General features: G+C 36.8%; 1 protein-coding gene across 1 annotated transcript in view; it reads right to left on the bottom strand.

The window, feature by feature from the left end:
* Nucleotides 1-22,088, bottom strand: part of stau2 (staufen double-stranded RNA binding protein 2) — a 147,505-nt gene that overhangs the window by 80,183 nt on the left and 45,234 nt on the right. Inside the window, exons 8-11 of the mRNA XM_059524481.1 lie at nt 16,332-16,544; nt 15,423-15,560; nt 11,207-11,338; nt 9,733-9,790 (exon numbers count right to left, since the gene is read on the bottom strand). Of these exons, the coding sequence (XP_059380464.1) occupies nt 9,733-9,790; nt 11,207-11,338; nt 15,423-15,560; nt 16,332-16,544 (541 nt within the window). The remainder of the gene's footprint in view (nt 1-9,732; nt 9,791-11,206; nt 11,339-15,422; nt 15,561-16,331; nt 16,545-22,088) is intronic.

Here is a 22,088-nt window from a genome sequence, read left to right as displayed (position 1 = left end):
CACACACACACACACACACACACATATACACATATATATATATATATATATATATATATACACACACACACAGGTTCTTCTCGATGAATTAGAATGTTGTGAAAAAGTTAATTCCAGCAAATCACCTCAAATTGTGAAACTAGTGTATTAAATAAATTCACTGAAGTAGTTTAAGTCTTTGGTTCTTTTCATTGTGATGATTTTGGCTCACATTTAACAAAAATCCACCAAATCACAATCTCAACAAATTAGAATACTTCATAAAACCAGTAAAAAAAAAAAAAAAAGAAAAGAAAATTTTAGTGAATTGTTGGCCTTCTGGAAAGTATGTTCATTTACTGTACATGTACTCAATACTTGGTAGGGGCTCCTTTTGCTTTAATTACTGTCTCAATTCGGTATGGCATTTAGGTGATCAGTTTGTGGCACTGCTGAGGTGGTCTGGAAGCCCAGGTTTCTTTGACAGTGGCCTTCAGCTCATCTGCATTGTTTGGTCTAATGTTTCTCTTGTTTCCTCTTGACAATACCCCATAGATTCTCTCATGAAGAGCTCCAAAATTTCTTGGTAAATGGGTGCAGTAACTTTGGTTTCCAAAAAACACAATGGACCAACACCAGCAGATGACATTGCACCCCAAATCATCACAGACTGTGGAAACTTAACACTAGCCGTGTTTCCACTGTCGAGCATAAACCAGGCGTGCTAGTGCGTGCCAGGGCCAGTCGCGTTTCCACTGCCACTTCCGGTGCTTGATCGTGCCTCGTTGGGGCTTCCTCGGGGCCAACGGCCAGGGTTTTTTGGCCCGACGAAAACCTTGGGCCAAAGCGGGCCAGTTGGGGCTAGAGGAGGGGTTGTGAACAAAGGCGGAGTTTCTCTGAGTCTGAAGAGCTCAGCGCTGCAGATCATTATAGAAAGATAACCGCTATAACACCAGTATTAAAGACTTTTAAAAGTAAATTGAGCTCAAAACTCACTCTTAGTCAGCAGCGAGTGTTGATAATAACTTGATCCGATGTGGATTATAATCACTAAACAAGGCAGAAATATTTATAAGCGATGCATGCTAAACATTAACGTTACCATATAAAAATGGTAAATGCAACCAGGAGAAATCAGACGTCAGCTTCTTATTCTCTATCACAATCATTTATTTATTTAGTAACATATTATCTTTCATAAATCTCGTCCCGGGAGTTATAGCTCCACGTTTCCTATCATAAAAATATAATAATGTTTTTGTTTGGGAGCTTTTATAAAAATAAAGATATTATCATTCATTCTTAATGTGACGTATATAGGCTACTGTGGCTACAAATAAACAGAAACAGACTCGACTGAATAAGCAGGCTATTTTCATAAGCGTTAAAAATAAATAAATAAAATATTAATAAATTTATTTCAGTGTGATTAATTTGAGTCCTGATAAATTAATTCATTATGATCAATGTATCATTTATTCTATAGTAAAACATAGATGCTTTTGAATTTGAATATTCAACAAAGTATGCAAACAAACGGCCGCTTTTATCATGTGTGATCGCGCATGTTCCAGTGATTTATTTCAACGTTTTCTGATAATTTCTCTTTGTTGGTGAAATGAAGGGGTTGTATGACATTGTTCCTGAGAGGTGTGTAAAGGGTGTGTTTTAGTGACGCGCAGCGATGCTTCAGGCTTGACTGTGGAAACCCTGTGCTATTCTGGCCTCGGTGCTACTGGCCCGAGGCTATTAGCCCCGCCCGGCCTGTTTTAAGCCCTGGCTCACACTGGCCCGACAGTGGAAATGCGGCTCATGGGCTTCAAGCAACTTGGGCTATGAGCTTCTCCACCCTTCCTCCAGACTCTAGGACCTTGGTTTCCAAATGAAATACAAAACTTGCTCTCATCTGAAAAGAGGAGTTTGGACCACTGGGCAACAGTCCAGTTCTTCTCCTTAGCCCAGGTAAGACACCTCAGGAGTGGCTTAACAAGAGGAATACGACAACTGTATCCAAATTCCTTGACGCGTCTGTGTGTGGTGGCTCTTGATGCCTTTACCCCAGTCTCAGTCCATTCCTTGTGAAGTTCACTCAAATTTCTCAATCGATTTCGCTTGACAATCCTCATAAGGCTGTGGTTCTCTCGGTTGGTTGTGCATCTTTTTCTTCCACACTTTTTCCTTCCACTCAACTTTCTGTTAACATGCTTGGATACAGCACTCTGTGAACAGCCATCTTCTTTGGCAATGAATGTTTGTGGCTTACCCTCCTTGTGAAGGGTGTCAATGAATGTCTTCTGGATAACTGTCAGATCAGCAGTCTTCCCAATGATTGTGTAGCCCAGTGAAACCAAATTGAGAGACCATTTTGAAGGCTCAGAAAACCTTTCCAGGTGTTTTGAATTGATTAGTTGATTGGCATGTCACCATATTCTAATTTGTTGAGACTTGGTGGGTTTTTGTTAAATGTGAGCCAAATCATCACAATTAAAAGAACCAAAGACTTAAACTACTTCAGTATGTGTGCGTTTAATATATTTAATACCAGAGTTTCACAATTTGAGTTGACTTACTGAAATAAATGAACTTTTTTCATGACATTCTAATTTATTGAGAAGCACCTATATATATATATATGCCGATTCATAAGACCGACTCAGCACTGAAACAGATGTCAACAAAACCAGAAGCTTAAAGGGATGGTTCACCCAAAAATGCTAATTTGCTAAAAAGTTGTCAATGTTCTTGTACCTCTCTGTGCCTTGACCGTGGTAGTATCCTTGCTATCTATGGAGGGTCAGAAAGCTCTCTAATTTCATCAAAAATATCTTAATTTGTGTTCCAAAGACAAAGGATGTTCTTACAGATTTGGAACGGCATGAGGGTGAGTAATTAATGACAGAATTTTAATTTTTGGGTGAACTCTCTCTTTAAAGGAATTGTCTAGAATTAACCAGTTAAATTGATAGTTCACCTAAATATTAAATTTCAATCATCACTTACTCACCCAGAAGTTGTTCCGAACCTGTATGAATTTCTCTCTTCCGTTGAACACAACAGAAGTTATTATGAAGAATCTGGTAAACCATACAACTTTTGGTTGCCATTGCCATATATGCCTTCCATTTCTCCAATCATATTTATGCAACAAAACGGTTTCTCTTTTCAACCTGATTTCTTTGCTTTCGATTAATGTAATTAAACAAAAATATCCCTTCTACTAGATTCAGTTATTTAGGGTGAATGTTAACCAAGTAATCAAGCACTTGAAAATTATTTTTGCTGAAACTGCAGTTCCCAGGATGCTTTACTTGGAACTTAATGAGGAGAGTAACAAATGATGAAATTAAGTGTTATTGTATGTGTTTTTGAGCAATATGAGAAAAGCGGAGACTGATAGTGTTTAATGTTATGTTGATACGATGTTCAATTTTGTTGGAATGATAAGAAGAATATAAAATACACCGAGTTACCATTGTGGAGAAGTGTGGAGGCATTGGCGTTTGCTGTGGAGCGTTACAGTACATACAGTACACAGTTATTACTGCTTTGCTCAAGGAGGGTTTAAATGCTTAGCATTTAGCATGCTAACATGTGCTATTGATAGCTAAAAGCTTGTTAGCTACATAGTACTAAAATCTTTTAATTCATTGAATATATGAAATTGGATGAATTAATCCTGCCAGGGAACCATATAAAATCATTTTGAGACAACCTAATTGGGGAACTTAAAAATGACTTCATTAAGTTAATGAGTTCATTAAGTTTGTTTAACTTAATTGATTCATGTGGGACTGATGTACATGATTAAACCTAAGCCCAATCAACTTTTGTGGCAGAATACTGATAAAAAAACAAAACAAAAAAAAAAACACTAAAATCATATTACATGTTGCAGCTAAGTGTTAAGCTAAATGCTTGCTTTCATATTAAGTGTCTCACATATTTTTACAGTTTTTAATAAAAAGAGGGACAAAGAAATATTTTGCTACTGATTTGAGTTCAACTTGAACTGAACCCAAAATACTGATTTAAGCTTAATTTAGTTTGCAAATTCTACAATGATGTAAGTCAAGGAGAAATTCTCAACAACATATTTTAAGTTAACCTTTTCTCTCCTAATTTAAACTTACATTTCTTAAAAAAAATAAGGCTTTACGGACAGACAACAGAAATTATTTACAAAATGTTTGAATGTAGTTTGTTACAGTATGTTAAGTGGTTCAAGCTGAATTAACTGTAGAACTGTAAGAAAGAAAATGAACTGCTTGCTGCAAGCACTATAATAAAGGTTTTTCCAACAGACAAGAGCTTTCGTCAGCATGTGTGCAAGTTCCAGGAATGTCACTACATAGTTGGGTCAAATATACTCCAACATTAGACCACGAGTGACCTGATTTAAAGACGATTTAGAGAAGCTGATGTTTTCATAGATTCATCCAAAGCAGTTGCTTCAAAGCACTGCTTCAAATCAAGCAACAAAACTGCTTAATTACATAATGCGGTTCAATGAAAATTGAATGAAAATGTTTACACGAGGATGCTGGTCATATCACTCTTTTTTTTTACCATTTCTGCAACCTTCATTACTGTTAGGGCTGTTTTAGCATTTGATGATTTAAATAGTTTTTTTTTTTTATCATGCAATTTCATATAATCCTGAACTCAAATGTCAGGTAAAAAGGAAAAAAAAAGACTGGTCTGGAGAAATTTAATCAGGACCCAATAATACCAGAGGCCAGGGGTGTAATAATGTCCAAAAGTTCACAACAACAAATACAACTCAGTCTGGCAAGAGTGACGCAAACCAAAACTAGATCACTGCCATTATAATCACAAAGCTGTTTACAGAGATGCTCAATTGACAGACACTCTGTGTATATCTTAATTCTGTTTGTTTTCTCCATCTGTCTAAAATGATTTTATTTACAAATGTCATATGTGTGAATTGACTGCTATGATTTTTAGTCATTACACAACATCTAGCCACATCAAAGCAGCTTGTGATTGCATAAGAGTGATTTGAATGACTTAGGATGTTAAATTATATTGGCACAGCTCATAAACAAAGACGTGATGTGCTATGTTTGTTTGCAGGCCGGCTACGCAGGAACGTTGCCAGTTACATCATTTCTCATTTCTCAAAGTCAGAGCTGGAAATCATGGGTCGATGTTGTGAGAAATTGGGTCCTTACTCAAAAATCAGGTCTCCATTAATAGTGGTATCATTTATAGTTATATCAAGAGCACACTAACATCAGTAAAAATATGTATAGAACTGCTTACTATATAGTAAATAATAAAACAAATGATAACAGATGAAAGGAAGAGTTTTCATTAGGCCATCCAGAATATAGATGACTTTGTTTCTCCATCTGAACAGATTTGGGGAAACTCATCATCACTGACTTACTCACCAATGGATAATCTGCAGTGAATGGGAGCCATCAGGTGAGAGATAGGCACAGCAAACATAAAAAGTTAAAAATAATTCTAAGCAAATAAGTCGTTTCTTTGGGTGCTTTCGCCGTTTGTATCGCTCTGCTTGCAGTATTTCTCATAGGGAGTGTCATGGCAGTAGGGTTGGGGGGAAAAAATCTATGCACGGATGCATCACGATTCTCTCTCCAATGATTCTGGTTAGATTCTGAGAATTTCAGAATCGATTCTGAACTAAGTTTTTAACCAGAGGTGCGATAACGCTGAGTTTGCTTTAGAAACACCCGTATCCTGCTGGCTTCTAATTCCTCACACATACACCACTCAAACCTTCTATAAAATAATCTTTAATAAAGTTCAGAAAGGTTGAAGCGAATTACAAGGACATTTGCAGGCTTCATTGCACAGGATGCGCTGTGAGAGACGCACCCTTTGTTCGATGTTACACTTGAAGTGTGCGGTTTCGCCTATCAGTATTTTCCTTAAAAATGCTCTACAAATTCATAATTTATGAGGTTTGGAATGCAGTGGACTTATATTTAAAATACGAACCACCCTAACAGAAGGCTGCTTTCAATTTCAAATGTTGACGCGGGCTTTGTTTGCAAAATTTATGTAAATACAGAAAGTTATTAGGGTTGCCAGCCGTCCCTTAAAATATGGAATCATCCCATATTTAAAGGTAAAATTATGCGTCCTGTGTCAAAACAATATGGGATGCGATTTGTCCCGTATTTTACAAAGGCCAACACATATTTGAATAAAAAAAATAATTATAAAAAGAAATACTTATTTTGCATTGTTTTTAATACTAATAGCAATTATAATGAAATAGGATTCATAAGTAGGCTATTAGAGAAGCTCATTTGCATGTGATTTTGGTCTTTGTTTCCATAGCGATGAAGTCTCCAGAACGCACCCAATTTAAGCCCTTTCACACAAGCCCAGCATGCGGTAAACAAACCTGCACGGTTTAAAACATCTAAGAGCTCACATCTGCCTTCTAAACACAAGACTCTTCAGATGTAGGGCTGAACGAAAATTTATCAATGTGTTTTGTCCAGTAACTAATGATGAAAGCACAGTTTGCAGAGAGGCATTTCAGTTGTTCACGGTGGACTGTCTGATTTAAAGGGACAGTTCACCCAAAAAAGCAAATTTTGTTATCGTTTACACACCCACAAGTTATTCTAAACCTGTAATAATTTATTTCTTCTGTTTAATATAAAAAATACTTTGAATAATGTGGGTAAGCAAACAGTTTCTGGTCCCCAATGACTCTTTTTTTTTTTTTTTTACTTACTATGGAAGTTAAAACCATCAGCTGTTTAAGTTGAGACATGTTCTTCAAAGTATCTTCTTTTTTTTTTCAACAGAAGAAAGAACTTCATGCAGGTTTATTTCAAACACTCGACTGACGTTATGAAGTGAGTTTGGAGTAAAAAAATATTATTAAATGCGGGATTTTCACATGGTTTCAGAAGGAGCAGCATTTACTACACAGAGCCGTAGTTCACTGAGAATCTATGTTAACAACTTTATTATCGATGTATAATATTGATGATATCACCTGCAATTATGAAAGTGGTTCAGCGCAGCTTGTCAGTGTACTATAGCTCTGTGTAGTAAATGCTGCTCCATCTGAAAGCATGCACGTGATGGAAATTTCTTCTGATTACAGAACCAGCTTTACTGACAAGATGCGCATGAATATCACATGCAACTCATCGTGCAGCCCAAGTTTAGACCTCAGATATGCAGTTTGTTAATAAAGATGACGTCTATTTGAAAATTTGCTTTGTTTTCGAAGATGTGAGCTCCAGGGCATCAGCAGCCACTCAGCGCTCATGAACTACTTAGGAAGTAGTTCTGCATAAAAGAGTTTTTAAAGACACTCTATTGTTGTTTGTTACATTTTTACACACTCGTGCCATTGTATAAATGCAATCAGCCATATTGCACTGCTACTTGTGTGATCTATTGTGCTCATATGCCTCCACATCGGTTCTGATGAACAAACTCATTTACATCTTTAACAAATCTTTGAGACATTTTAGTTTTTGGGGTTTACTTTTCTCGAATACTAATAATTTTAAAAAATGTGTCTTTTAAACGTGCAGTATGGAATTTTTGGCCACCAGGGGTCACTCAATAAATAATAACATGAGACGTACTTTGATGACGTCGGGAAAGAGCGTAGGCTCATGGGAGTTGTTGTTCATTGGAACACGCGCTCTGTCGTTCCCCACATTCCTCACTCATTTTAACTGAGGCCGGCGACACTCTGGATGCGTGGCGCAAGCGTCTCAGCTGCGTGGCGTGTCAGTTTTTAATTCGGCTCCCATGTTAATAGGTTAGAGCTTGCGGACTGCCTGTGTGAGACGCGCGGCTCAGGCCCGGCTCAAGGCGCGCGGAAAACGAGTGCATGCTAGAGATAGAACCGACGCCTATTTTTCACACGACACGCACGCGTGTTGGAAGTGTTTCCAGGCAAAATATAATAGGAAATTATGTTTATATGTAATTTTGTACACAAATACATATTAATTCATGACATTTTGATGTTTGAAAGTCTATAGGTTGACATAAATTCAGATACAAATGTAATTTAAAAAATAAATAAACAATTATCGATTTTCAAATATTGCACCTGTCAAACATAGTCTATTTTGCCGTCAATACTGTTGACGGTGTCCTTTATCAGTAGGCTTTATATTTATGTTCAACATGAAGTATAGATATTGTTGTCATGAAGACAAGAGCCTGGTCTGTCGGCGGTCTCCCTCTGTCATCTACAGCAGCAGCAGCGCGCCACGCTTCTGGCACGCAACAGAGACGCCACGCAGCCAGTGTGTCACCGGCCTTAGTATTTAATAGCTAGTAGTAATATATGTTAAAAAAAACACGGTTGCCTTTCGTTAATAATTATAATTACGTTTATACTATGATATCGAACAAGATAGTGAACTGCATTTGAAGCTACTTTATCCAGCTAGATATAGAACGCATGTAGATTTACATTATACTCTACATGAGAGCTAGTCCGTCTGCGTTTTACACAAGACATCTTCGTTTCACAAAATATACGGATAGATATAGTTAGCTGAATGGATGCATACCTGTTTATTAGAATGCAAGCATCTCTCTGTAGTTTCAGCTTGTCACGAAGCTCTCTCTATCTTGGAAATGCAACTATTTACCCGTGTCTCGTTTCTTCTTCGTCCCAAAACCTTCTCAGGTCATTTATTTCACCCGTACGTTTGCGCTTCACAGAACGTGCAGGCAAAGCATAATCATGATCCATAACTAAGTTATTGATTGAGGTATAAATACGAATATAAACAATATAAATATAAAATATAATAGTCTCGATCAAGGCTAGCTACTACTTTTTCTTCTTCGTCTCGTCTTTGTTTCTGTTCACCTTTGTATTTGGCGGTTCCGCAGGAAGTTAGATAAACTAGAGGGGTCAAAGTTTATATGACGCCATAGACGGGCGACAAAACGGAAATAAAGAAACATGCCGTGTCTTCTAATTAAACTATAATTTTCTCCGGATTTGAAAGTTCGTGGAAACTGTCGGGATAATGTAAGTACACAACAAAAAAATATATATAACATAGATATAGTGATATCTGCTATTTTTAAAGCAGAAAAATTACATATTGCGCCTTTAATAACTAAACTAAAATGATTTTTGACATTTATGTAATTACAATAAAAATGGTTATTACATTTAAGGTATGGTAAGGTACATTAAAGTGCATGCATAGTGTATAATCTATTAGGCTAATTGGGTATCTGTATTCTATGCAGTACATAACCATAAATAAAACAGACATTAATGGTCATTATAACACAGTTCATTTACTTGCATCATTATGTGATTTTGTATGAAATGTAAACAGGCGCTAAAAACAGACCCCATTAAAAGTTCTTTGACACAGTTGGGAATGTTTGAAGACCTAATGGGAACCTTATTTCTTGGAATTTCAGTCCTAAAAGAGATCCGCAGAACTCCTAGTCAAGCATGGCATGAAAATGGATATGTTTGTGTGTGTGCAAACCCGCTTGGAAGACCACGGTTGTACCCTGGAATAGTGTTTGGGTGGTTAATGTGTGTGAGTGTGTAATACTGTGGTCTCACAGACCCCCTGGGAAAGCACATAAGTCTGCGTGAATAGGAGGAATTCACAGGCTCTCCAAAGAAGCGTATTTGTGATTGAGCCGACTCGGTTTCTTATTTATCAGTCAGATAGATTAAACGGCCCAGCATCACCTACACTGGGGAACACAGATGAAGAGAAAAACACTTACTGTTGGTCGTTGTTTCGGGAAAAGCAGCCCTTTGTCCATTCCAGCTTTTGTTGTCCATCTGTGGCCAATGTTAAGATAATAGAGGAGCGGGAAAAAATGGAGAGAGAGAAAAAGAGGGCCAGTTTAGCAAACCCCTTTTCATGCATGTCAGACAAGTTGCTTTCCCTTGTTTCCATTAGAAAGGGAGAATCGCTACCAAATTAAGACATCACGACATAAGCGTCTCTAACTTGCAAAGACTAAGTAGATGGGAGATTTAAAGATTAAGGTTGTGCGCACCGAAACAGGAAGCAGTGTATACATTCACATACTCTCTCATTAATACCCCGCTACGCTGTTCATTCTGAATGTGGCGGCAAAATAGGATAATTAACTTGTTAAAAGAAAGACAACACAACAGAATTTTTACCTTAATGTAAAAACACTGAATTAAATGTCAGTGTGCTACAATATAATCTCAAAAATTGTGGTTGGTTCATTTAAATCAGGGGTCACCAAATTTGATCTTGGAGGGCTGGTGTCCTGCAGAGTTTAGCTCCAACTTGCCACAACTTACAAGTTTCAATTTTACCTAGTAAGACCTTGATTAAATGGGTTTAATTAGGATTAGAGCTAAACTCTGCAGGACACTGGCCCTCCAGGACAGAGTCTGGTGACCCCTGATAAAAATAAATAAATAAATAAATAAATAATAATAATAATTTCTATCATTATTGTCATTCCAATAATTCTTTTAGTATTTTCAGTCGGTGATGTGATATTTTATAATAGTGAAATAAATTATTAAATATAAATATTTAATTAAACTATTGATTTGTATTTATTTATTCAGTTGAATATTTCTTATCTAATTTATTTACTTTACTGAGACAATTAGTTTGCTAAATCAGAGAGATAACTAATAGAAATGCTAACAAAATGTAAAAAAAAAAAAAGTTGACCTCATACTTTTATGACACGATAAAAAGAAAGCCTGGACTTTGGATGGTCTGTTTCAAATATCAGTTTAAAAACAACAAATTAATTGTTGCTATAGTTGTCATCACAACAATAATAATAATAATACAAATAATAATCATGATCTTTTGGTTGTAAAATAATTAAATATAAACATTTATTTGACACACACACACACACACAGATATATATATATTTATATATATATATTTATATATACTTGTATAATTATATATACTTCATAGACATCTTTACTTTATTAATTATTGTGTAAAAAGTTTTCCCAAATTATGAACACTAATATACTTAATTAGTATCATGATTTTGTGATAAATCTTTCATTTTGAAAGTATGTGAAATGCAACCTATTAGATTTTTTTTTAATATAGCTTTAATTGTTTAGGAGCTTGTAGTGTAGCCAACTACTTTGACACATTTAAATTACATGTTCGTTGTACCATAATAATTACTAGCAGTTGTAGCTTAAAAGTTTCAAAGCAGCTTGACTGAAACTGACCTTTTCCGGAGTGTTCTGTAATGGTGTAGATGCCTTGTAGCCCAGGTGAAGCAGCATGGCCTCAGCTGCATTACGCTTGGCCACTTTCTTATTGGGTCCAGTTCCTGTGGTCACCTCAGTATCTACTTTCACCTGTCAACAAAGACACATTCAGTGTACAAAACCAGGATTGTTAATAAAATAAGCAACAATAATGATATAATATCTAAAATGTAAAAATGATCTACGTTGCCTGTAAAACAGCTTTAATAATGAAAGAAAAGTCTGAATCTGGCGGAAAGCACAACCAACGCCCAATCAGTAGCACTATACTCTCAAATAGTTATAAAACATAAAAACATTTTGTTGTAAAAAAAAAAAAACTGTCTCTAAACCCAGACAACCTTCTTCTTTTCATATTTATTAGGAGCAAAGCAGCAGGTGGGGAAAGATGGTGTGGGTCTGAAAACAGACACGTATTGATGCCCATAGACCAGAGAGTGAACAATGTTGAAATTTTAGAAGGGACTGGGCAACACAAAAGAAACACACACAAGCAGAGTCTAATGCGACAGTGAAAGGAGCATGGAGAATCAGTTAGAGGCTGTGTTACTGCACGCTCAGAGATGCACGGAGCACTTTAAAGTGAGGGATTATCGGATGGGAGACAGGGAAGAGAAACTTCTCCAACTTGGATGCTGTGTGATACTTGTTTATGTGTGTAGAGCTGGATGAGCCTCTGACAGATCATTCAGAATGACTCATGTTTTTTTCATTTTTTATTTACTGCAGTGTTCAGTGTACTATTTATGCTGCTGAAATACTGCGGCTGCCCTCCCAGCAGAAAAATAACTTTTTTCAATAGTCAACTCTCTTTTTTGCACTCCATTCTCATCCATCCTTCTATTGTACACTACTTACTCCACTTTATACTAATTTACTTAGCTCTACAATATCCTTTAGTCTCTACCCTAATACAGACTATCCTATCTAGTTTAGACAACTCCATTAACTCTGTACTACTTTACATCAGACTATTGTATTTAAGTCTATTCTACTCCACCCTAATTACTCCACTCCAAACAACTCTACACAATTCTATACAAATCTACTTTAGTGTCCAATCTACAATATTCAACCAATCCAGTCTACACAATTCCATTCAACTAAGCACTACTTTATGCAATCCTACTCTATTTAACTCAGATCTGCTTTCATCTATTCTACATATCTATACTATAGAGCTCTACTCAACTCTGTCACACAACTCTACTACACTCTATTCATCCTATCTAGTCTACAAAACTCCATTCAACTAGGTTTTACTCCACGCCATTCCATTTTGATCTGATCTGATCTGTTCTACCATACTCTATATTCAACCTTACTTTATTCTATAAATCTCTACATCACGCTTTACAACTCTAAACTAAAAATGTACTCTACTTAATCCATCCTATCTATTCTACCCTATACTATGGTTATATGTTCCCACTGTAAGCCTAAGTGCTCAATTACGATTTTTGCTCAAATCAGATTTGTTTTTGTTGTTTTTTGTATAGCTGATCACATTTTTATTTTAAATGTGGCCAATATCAGATTCCAGTGTGAATAGAACATGGTTCTGATCTGAACTGCATGCGCAGTAGAACAATATCAACAGGGTTGCTTCTCAAAACTAGTCCATAACTGCCCCACCCGCATTCCGGCAAATATTGTTTTAGTAAAGTTGCTTCAAACCACATAGTTGAAAAACAACCAACGGCAACAGCAAAACTTAGCCCAATCCCATGGGAAAACCATGGACTTGGCAACGTGTCATACAGAAGTAAACATAAAGAACAAAAAGTAAGGGATTATGTGTTTATTTATAGTGAGATCTAATGCAGAAACCAGTGAAATTATGCGCAGGCAATATAAAAAATAAAGACAATGATGTGACAGAAGAGAGCAGAGTTTTGAAACTTTTGTGGTAAGAGTCCTCATGTTTCACTTGTATATAGAGTTGTCACTGTAGTACTTATGAGTTCTGACCGAGCGGCAACCTCCCGCTCTCTCTTGTGAAGCTAACAAGGGAGTGACTAAAACTGCAATTCATTGACTGGCCGCTTGAGGCTGGCTGCAAAAGGGAGTCGATCCCAGAGACTCCCCATGTTAAAATGCCCAACTTTACAGCAGAATGTTTACAGCCTGGTTCAAAAAATTATTTTGGTCTATATAGCAAATTTTGCCTTTCATAATAGCTGTCATGGGGGTGAATTTTTTTATAACTCATCCGTTTTCATTATATTAAGCCTTAAAGTTCTGCATAATTAAGGGTGTGGCCACTTGAGTGACTGGTGGATTGCCGCTGCTGACAGTGCCGTTGAGCTAGGTGGGCATGGCTTCAGCAACCAGCTTCCGCCTTTTTGCCCATTTTCGATTGTCCGGGAGAGTCGCACGGTGACGGACTGCCGAGATGGCGACGGCCCGCTCTGCACACTTTCAGCTTCAAAAACGCTCTTCAGGAGTCTACGGGTGACGTCATGAACACTTTATACAGTCTATGGTTCTGACACATCACTGTACGGACAACCTTTCACAACTTCATAACTTTGGGTATGTAAAATCTTTGAAGTAGCACCCATGAGCACAGAATCATGAAGAACGTTGATCCAGAGTGATGTAAAAGTCGCATAATTTCCGTTATGATTGTTCAGACTGTGGTCACATTGCAAAACATCTGACCTGTATCGGATTTAGTACTATGGAAGCGGCACAAACTGGATCAGATTCCATGTGGTTTGTGCTTTTCACACGGTCATGAGAAAAACAGATCTGAGTCACATGTGAACAAAAAATTTGATTTGGGCCACATTTGCCTGCAGTGTGAACTAAGCCTATTACTTCAACCTTACCCTACTCTAGAGATCTCTACACCACTCTATACAACTCTAAACTATACACATTTACTTTAATTTGTACAAATTTACTAAATAAATTCACATTATTTACTCTACTCAATCTATGTTATCTATCATACCCTACTTTATTAGTTCATCCTTAATCTATTTACCTCTACCCTACTCTATGTATCTCTACACCACTCTATACAACTCTAAACTATACAGATTTACTTTAATTTGAACAAATTAACAAAAAATATAATTCTATGTACTCTCCTCAATCCATTCTATCTATTCTACTGTACTGCTATATTCAACCCTGTCTTACCGACTCTACTCCACACAATTATATACAAATCTACCCTTTTAACACTACTACATATTAGTCTACTCAACTACAATCTATACTGTTCTATTTAACTCTAATCTATGGCACTCTATACTTTTATAGCACACTAATTTACTCTACTTGATACAATGCTATTCTGTTCTAATTCACAAATACTACACAATACTCAACTAAATTGCATGAGTTCCGATCTCTGATTCTTTCTTTTCTTTGATTCAAAACTAGAGACCAAACGTAGATCCAAGTCGGAGGCATTTCTAAACATATGTGGAAATCCGAGGTGATTTAGAGCCAATTCTGCTGGTATTTTTGCGTCTTTGTCCACAGGGACTAAGCACCACTCTAATGGCTACAGGGGGCTTAATTTTTACTGTATGATGTAAAGTAAAAAAAATTCTGGGCAGCCAGCAGTACAATTATTGTTGTTTTAATGACCTATAATAAACCAGTGGACACCAGCCAGTGATGTGATGTGTGCTAAGTACATATGTGATGCAGTGAACAATCAGAAAATAATGGGTTGATTTTATTTTTACTTTAAATACAAACCAATAATTAATTTTCATGCAAACCTTGTATTTGCATACCTTCATGCAAGAGGTCAAGGGCATAAATGCACATGCATGTTTATAGCTAGGCAGAAGATTTAATGTTTAAGCTTTGAATTTTGATTGGACCTACATGCGAAAATTACTGTCATCACATACATTATATCTAAATTAAGACAAATTATCCATTAACTTCTGCGATGAGATTCAATTTCCAAGAGTGGATGAGCAACTGTGTGTGTGCGCGTCAAAAGAGTCTCTGCCTGACTTTGACAGAGCTGAAGGTCAGCGGTAATCAGAGCCGGAGGAGGTGACAGTCTTTCTGATTAAGACAGATTGCACAGTGGGAGGTTATCAGTGTTTGTGCAGGACTAATCTGTCCTTCACTCCCCCTCTCGGCCTTCAAATTTTTCTTTTACTTTACACCTCTTCATTCCCTCTCTTATTAAATTTACCTGCATAATGAATTCTCTCCGGCGAGGCATCCCTCTCTCTGAAAGTAGCATATATTCGGGCTCCTTCTCCTTTTTGGCCTGTTGAATCTGAGCCAGTCTGCTTATAGGGTTCATGCCCTGTCCGTACTCTGGTCCTGTCTGAGAGAGAAATTGAGAATGAAAAAGCAAATGAGAACGAGGATGAGAGACACAGATAAAGCCGCAGAGGGACAGATGGATGGCTGGTTAATGTTCACATCAGTAACCCTGTCAGGAGAATGACAAAAGAGTGAATGAGTGTGTGTGAATGAGTGACTGACTGAGTGAGCGAAGAAATTTGGATTGGGTCTGTCAAACTCCAAAATGATAAAGATCTTCAATGAATATGACATTAAATTCAATCTGTATTAAAAAAAAAAAAACATAAAAAAAACTACTGTATGACATTGTATTTGTAATATATACACACACACACACACACACACACGCACACACACATACATATATACATATACATATATATATATATATATATATGTATATATATATATATATATATATATATATATATGTATATTTTTTTTTTATGTATGTACATATATATATGTGTGTGTGTGTGTATAATTTCATGAAAAAATGCATCATGGTTTGCACAAAAATATTAAGCAGCACAACTGTTTTCAACACTGATAATAATAAGAAATGTTTCTTAAGCACTAAATTAGCATATTAGAATAATTTCTGAAGGGTCATGTGACAAGACTAGAGAAATGGCTGCTGAGAATTCAGCTTTTCAGCTTCAGACTGTCCAAAATACAACCCATAATAATGCATAGAATTCTAAATCGATACAATATTCTTGTAACAGCCACCACTCTGGAATCTCAAGGAAGCAGCACTCCTTTTGGATCTGCTCCCAAAACAACCCACCTTTAATATTGTCTTAGGTCGCTTCTTGTAATGCACTTTGGGTTTCTCCACAACAGGAAGCACTGGAAGTTTCTTCAGTTCCTGCAGCAAGGAGAGAGCCGCTCTCTTTTTAGAGAGTTTCTTACTATTCCCCTCACCCTCGGCTGATAACTCCCCCACCGTCACACGTGTGAGGAAACTCTTCATGTGCGGGGGTCCACTTTCCTTCAGCACCTGAGGGACATGTAATGAACACGTTACACAAGAGAACACACAAGCATGCAGAAGTGGGAACAGCAGTCATTCCAGTCACGCTCCCTTTCTCTCTGCCCCTCAGGCCATGTCTGCTGCACGCTCTCTTCATTCTGCCCTATACCTTCTTCTTTCTCAATGACAGAAATGGGAATACTGCTAATTAGACTCACTACACTCAAACTGTCCGGTTTAACAACAGGATCAATAACTCATATGGGGAGACAACTGGATCTTGGGAAACTGCACCTGGTTTTTAAATACACCACACACACTTAGTATGAATATATGGATACAAAAATACATTAATATGCAAATGCATAAATCAGAAACACAGTTCACACATATTAATGCAGTGTTGTCAATCGATTAAAAAAATTAACTAATCACACATTTTATTCTGAAATTAATCACGATTAATCCCACTTAACATTAACGTTTTTTAAAATACATTGCAATAATAATAATTTTACATTCAATCTTCAAATTAATGTAGAAGCAACATAAAGACAGTATATATTTTATATTTGTATAAAGGCATCTTTTTTTATGACTGAAATGTCAGTATCTCTCTGATGTCTCTATGAAATAGTGTTTTTCCTCTAATATTTAACCATTGATTAGACATTCAACATTACAAAGCTATTAGTTTTAACATTTATTAGACTACTTAAAATAACTTCTAATTTAAGTGAACTTAAAACAATCTTCACATAAACCCATTATAATAAATGTCATATTTACCTGTGCCCTTCAGCAACATTTCCCCAACACTAAATTCTAAATGAAATATAGATGAATCCTTAAAGCTACAAAAGTTATTGATTTCCTCTTTTTCTTTTGATCTTTGATTACCATGACATCACAGCAGCTGGTTATTAGGTTTTTTGTCTGCTGTCCCTTTAAGAGCTGAACAAGACGCGGATCTGACACACATCTTTTTACCTTTTCTGAACCACTTCAGGTCTTAAAGTCTCAAATGATTTGAATCAGGTGTGTTACAGTGCTGTGCTGCTCTAGGACATTTTGGAAAACCACTGCATTTCAGAGACATGTTCTTAAATGTTACTCATATAACAAATACATACATGCACAGTTTTAAGGCAGCTTTAATTGCTTTTTTGGTAACTTCGTAACTTAACTAACGACAATGCATGCTCGTAGTTTATTTTTACGTGATTTGATATAAATGATACAGGCTATAGCAAATTTGAACATGCAATTGAAAAGCGTGCACCACCGTTTCCGTGCTTGTTTGACTCTTAATAAAAAATAAATACGTTCTGCATTTAAATGCATGATGGTTCTTGTCACGAACAAAGAGACAAAAGCAGCAGTTGCGATTGACGTGGTCAACCGTAGACCTGCCCTTGGATTAATTGCGTTAAATATTTTTTACGTGTTAAACTGCAAAAATGTATTGCCTGCGTTAACACGCTAATTTTGACAACACTAATATATATATATTTAATCTAAATGGAAATGACCTGGTGGAGCTGCACTACACAAGGCAACGATTGTTATCACTATGTCAGAAACACGCTAGCTTTCGCAAGGCAGACAAACTTAGAGAGGTTACAATTATCCAGGTTTAAATCGCGCTCAAATTGATTTGATTTTGACATAATATTTACACTGAAGCTCGCAGGCGCTATGGTAAGGGGCATGACATTTCCCAACCAGGCACAGAGTGGAGCCAATCACAACACACACTGGACCAGCTAACCAATCACAGCACATTTCATATTTCAGAAGGCGGGCCTTCATATGATACAAGAACTATTCAAACAGTTCATGCCAGACTGGGGAGAGAGTTAATATAATAATGTAAAAGATGTGTTTTTCGAACAACCTAGTAGTATGAGAGCATGTTCTAGTACTCCCCCGAAACAAAATCAAGACTTAGAGCATAATAGGACCCCTTTAAAGAAAGACTAATACAAATGACAAAAACATATAAAATAAAATGACTAAAATTAGAATGAACAGAAAATATAAAACTTATTGAAAATATGAATAAATACTATAGTAGAATATAAATTAAAATTTTATAATTATTTTAGTTGTTTTTTATGGATGACCAATCATCCTCTATTCTTCTATTACTAGAAGAGTCTCACTTCGTGAGAAACCGAGATTTAATGTAATGCACATGTAATCGTATTTACTTCCTGTGACATCACCAAGATGTTCAACAGAACAGGTGAGCTGCTCTGAGCTCTTTAAGAGCAACACTGGGGGGATTGAGTTTCCCACAGACGCACATACACAGCTGAGGGTGGGCCTCTGTGTGCTCAGTCAGAACTGAAAGTTATCCGTCTCCAGAGACTCCCTCCTCACATCCTCTCTTCACACACATGACCATTCTGGCATTCATACAAACATGTGACACTCCAGTGAAACAGGCTCAGCTGAGAGGAACCATATCCCCATACAAAACTAATGACGATCAATCATGTCCGATTCAAATACAGTGTCAAACTTCAGAAAGTTTCAAGGCTTACATTAATAGAGCCTGGATGCCCAAGTTAGTCATTTCAAACATGCAATAGTTTATAAAGGTAGATCTTCCAAATATCCCCCATTGGTTGTTGTTCCAAACTTGCAAGCCATGCAACACAAAAAGATAACTTTTCTGAATATTCCAACAGCTTTCTAAACAACGAAATGGATGAAGTGCATAAAAATGGGTGAAAATAGGTCCTACTTTATATTAAGTGGCCTTAACTACTATAATTTGACACAATACACTTATAATGCACATACATGTTTTTTACTTCGATTTTAAAAATACCTTCATGTAATTACAACCCGAATTCCGGAAAAGTTGGGACGTTTTTTAAATTTTAATAAAATGAAAACTAAAAGACTTTCAAATCACATGAGCCAATATTTTATTCACAATAGAACATAGATAACATAGCAAATGTTTAAACTGAGAAATTTTGCAATTTTATGCACAAAATGAGCTCATTTCAATTTTGATTTCTGCTACAGGTCTCAAAATAGTTGGGACGTGGCATGTTTACCATGGTGTAGCATCTCCTTTTCTTTTCAAAACAGTTTGAAGACGTCTGGGCATTGAGGCTATGAGTTGCTGTAGTTTTGCTGTTGGAATTTGGTCCCATTCTTGCCTTATATAGATTTCCAGCTGCTGAAGAGTTCGTGGTCGTCTTTGACGTATTTTTCGTTTAATGATGCACCAAATGTTCTCTATAGGTGAAAGATCTGGACTGCAGGCAGGCCAGGTTAGCACCCGGACTCTTCTACGACGAAGCCATGCTGTTGTTATAGCTGCAGTATGTGGTTTTGCATTGTCCTGCTGAAATAAACAAGGCCTTCCCTGAAATAGACGTTGTTTGGAGGGAAGCATATGTTGCTCTAAAACCTTTATATACCTTTCAGCATTCACAGAGCCTTCCAAAACATGCAAGCTACCCATACCGTATGCACTTATGCACCCCCATACCATCAGAGATGCTGGCTTTTGAACTGAACGCTGATAACATGCTGGAAGGTCTCCCTCCTCTTTAGCCCGGAGGACACGGCGTCCGTGATTTCCAACAAGAATGTCAAATTTGGACTCGTCTGACCATAAAACACTATTCCACTTTGAAATAGTCCATTTTAAATGAGCCTTGGCCCACAGGACACGACGGCGCTTCTGGACCATGTTCACATATGGCTTCCTTTTTGCATGATAGAGCTTTAGTTGGCATCTGCTGATGGCACGGCGGATTGTGTTTACCGACAGTGGTTTCTGAAAATATTCCTGGGCTCATTTAGTAATGTCATTGACACAATCATGCCGATGAGTGATGCAGTGTCGTCTGAGAGCCCGAAGACCACGGGCATCCAATAAAGGTCTCCGGCCTTGTCCCTTACGCACAGAGATTTCTCCAGTTTCTCTGAATCTTTTGATGATGTTATGCACTGTAGATGATGAGATTTGCAAAGCCTTTGCAATTTGACGTTGAGGAACATTGTTTTTAAAGTTTTCCACAATTTTTTTACGCAGTCTTTCACAGATTGGAGAGCCTCTGCCCATCTTTACTTCTGAGAGACTCTGCTTCTCTAAGACAAAGCTTTTATAGCTAATCATGTTACAGACCTGATATCAATTAACTAGATGTTCTTCCAGCTGAATCTTTTCAAAACTGCTTGCTTTTTTAGCCATTTGTTGCCCCCGTGCCAACTTTTTTGAGACCTGTAGCAGGCATTAAATTTTAAATGAGCTAATTAAGTGGATAAAAGTGTAAAATTTCTTAAAAAGTTGAAAATTTTAAGAAATTTTAAGAAATTTTCTTAAAAATTTCTTAAAATGTTTAAAAAGTTTAAACATTTGCTACGTTATCTATGTTCTATTGTGAATAAAATATTGGCTCATGTGATTTGAAATTCCTTTAGTTTTCATGTTATTAAAATTTAAAAAAACGTCCCAACTTTTCCGGAATTCGGGTTGTACATGTATAATTAATTACTGTAACTAAAAAGTACCAAAGTGGTCCATATGGCTCATTATTCCAAGTCTTCTGAAGTCACATGATAACTGAACAGACAGATAAAAGGCAAAAGTCAAAATAAAAATATGGTATATATAACTGAACAGTACATATAACTGAAAATGAACAATAGAATAGAGGTGAACAGTCTGCACAAAACAGTGACATGGATATGTAGTTTGAAAATTGCTTCTGAAAACTATAAATATGGGCTGTGTTTATGGTACTTTTCTGGTGCTTTTTGATCTTGACCGTCCCAGTTCCTATTCGCTGTCACCCTTACTGTTTCACAGAGGAAAGAAAATCATCTGGATTTCAAACCACATGAGGGTGCGTAAATAATGACAGAAATGTCATTTCTGAGAGAACTCTCTCTTTAAAGCTCAAGACAGTTGATATGAATGATTGGAAGCGTAGAAAAACATCATTAATCTTCGTCTGTAAGCTCCAGATCCTCAACAATCTGGGCTTTCATCTGAAGATGGCGAGGAACTGAGAAACACAAGAGAGCTTTGTGCATTTCCCGCACACTTGACAGAGCAGCATATCCCAATATTTACAAGGCCTTGATGTGGAATGCATTTGATCATCACACTTAGATGTTACATAAGAATTGAGAGAATTCCTCTGGGTGAGCATCACTCCATAATGAAGTGACGAAATTCTGCTATTCTTCCCTCTTAGAAATATCAGCATGTCTTTTCAGCTCTCTTGCGAGGATGAGGTGTTGGGAGGAAGGAAAAGGGCTTAAAGCTGCGAGTCCGTCATTCAGGGAACTCCCACACGGTCTATTCCATAGGCCGAGAGTGGAGATTTAGCCTCGTTACTCACACAGTCACTGATTATACAACTAATTCAATTCAGCTATAAAGTCGGACAAGAAATTCCCAGAGAAAAAGAGGCCAAGACTCCAATGAGATGTCAACTTCTCTGCGATTCTCCTTGATGAGAAATATCTCAGACACAGAGACTCAAAAAACTTGAAATTGGGATTTTTAATGTACATTACGGAGTACTGAGTCCC

This window comes from Carassius carassius, chromosome 35 (assembly GCF_963082965.1).
Source record: "Carassius carassius chromosome 35, fCarCar2.1, whole genome shotgun sequence".
Taxonomy (NCBI): Eukaryota; Metazoa; Chordata; class Actinopteri; order Cypriniformes; family Cyprinidae; genus Carassius; species Carassius carassius.
Note: the sequence above shows the minus strand (reverse complement) of the source record. Positions and strands in the feature narration are given on the sequence as shown.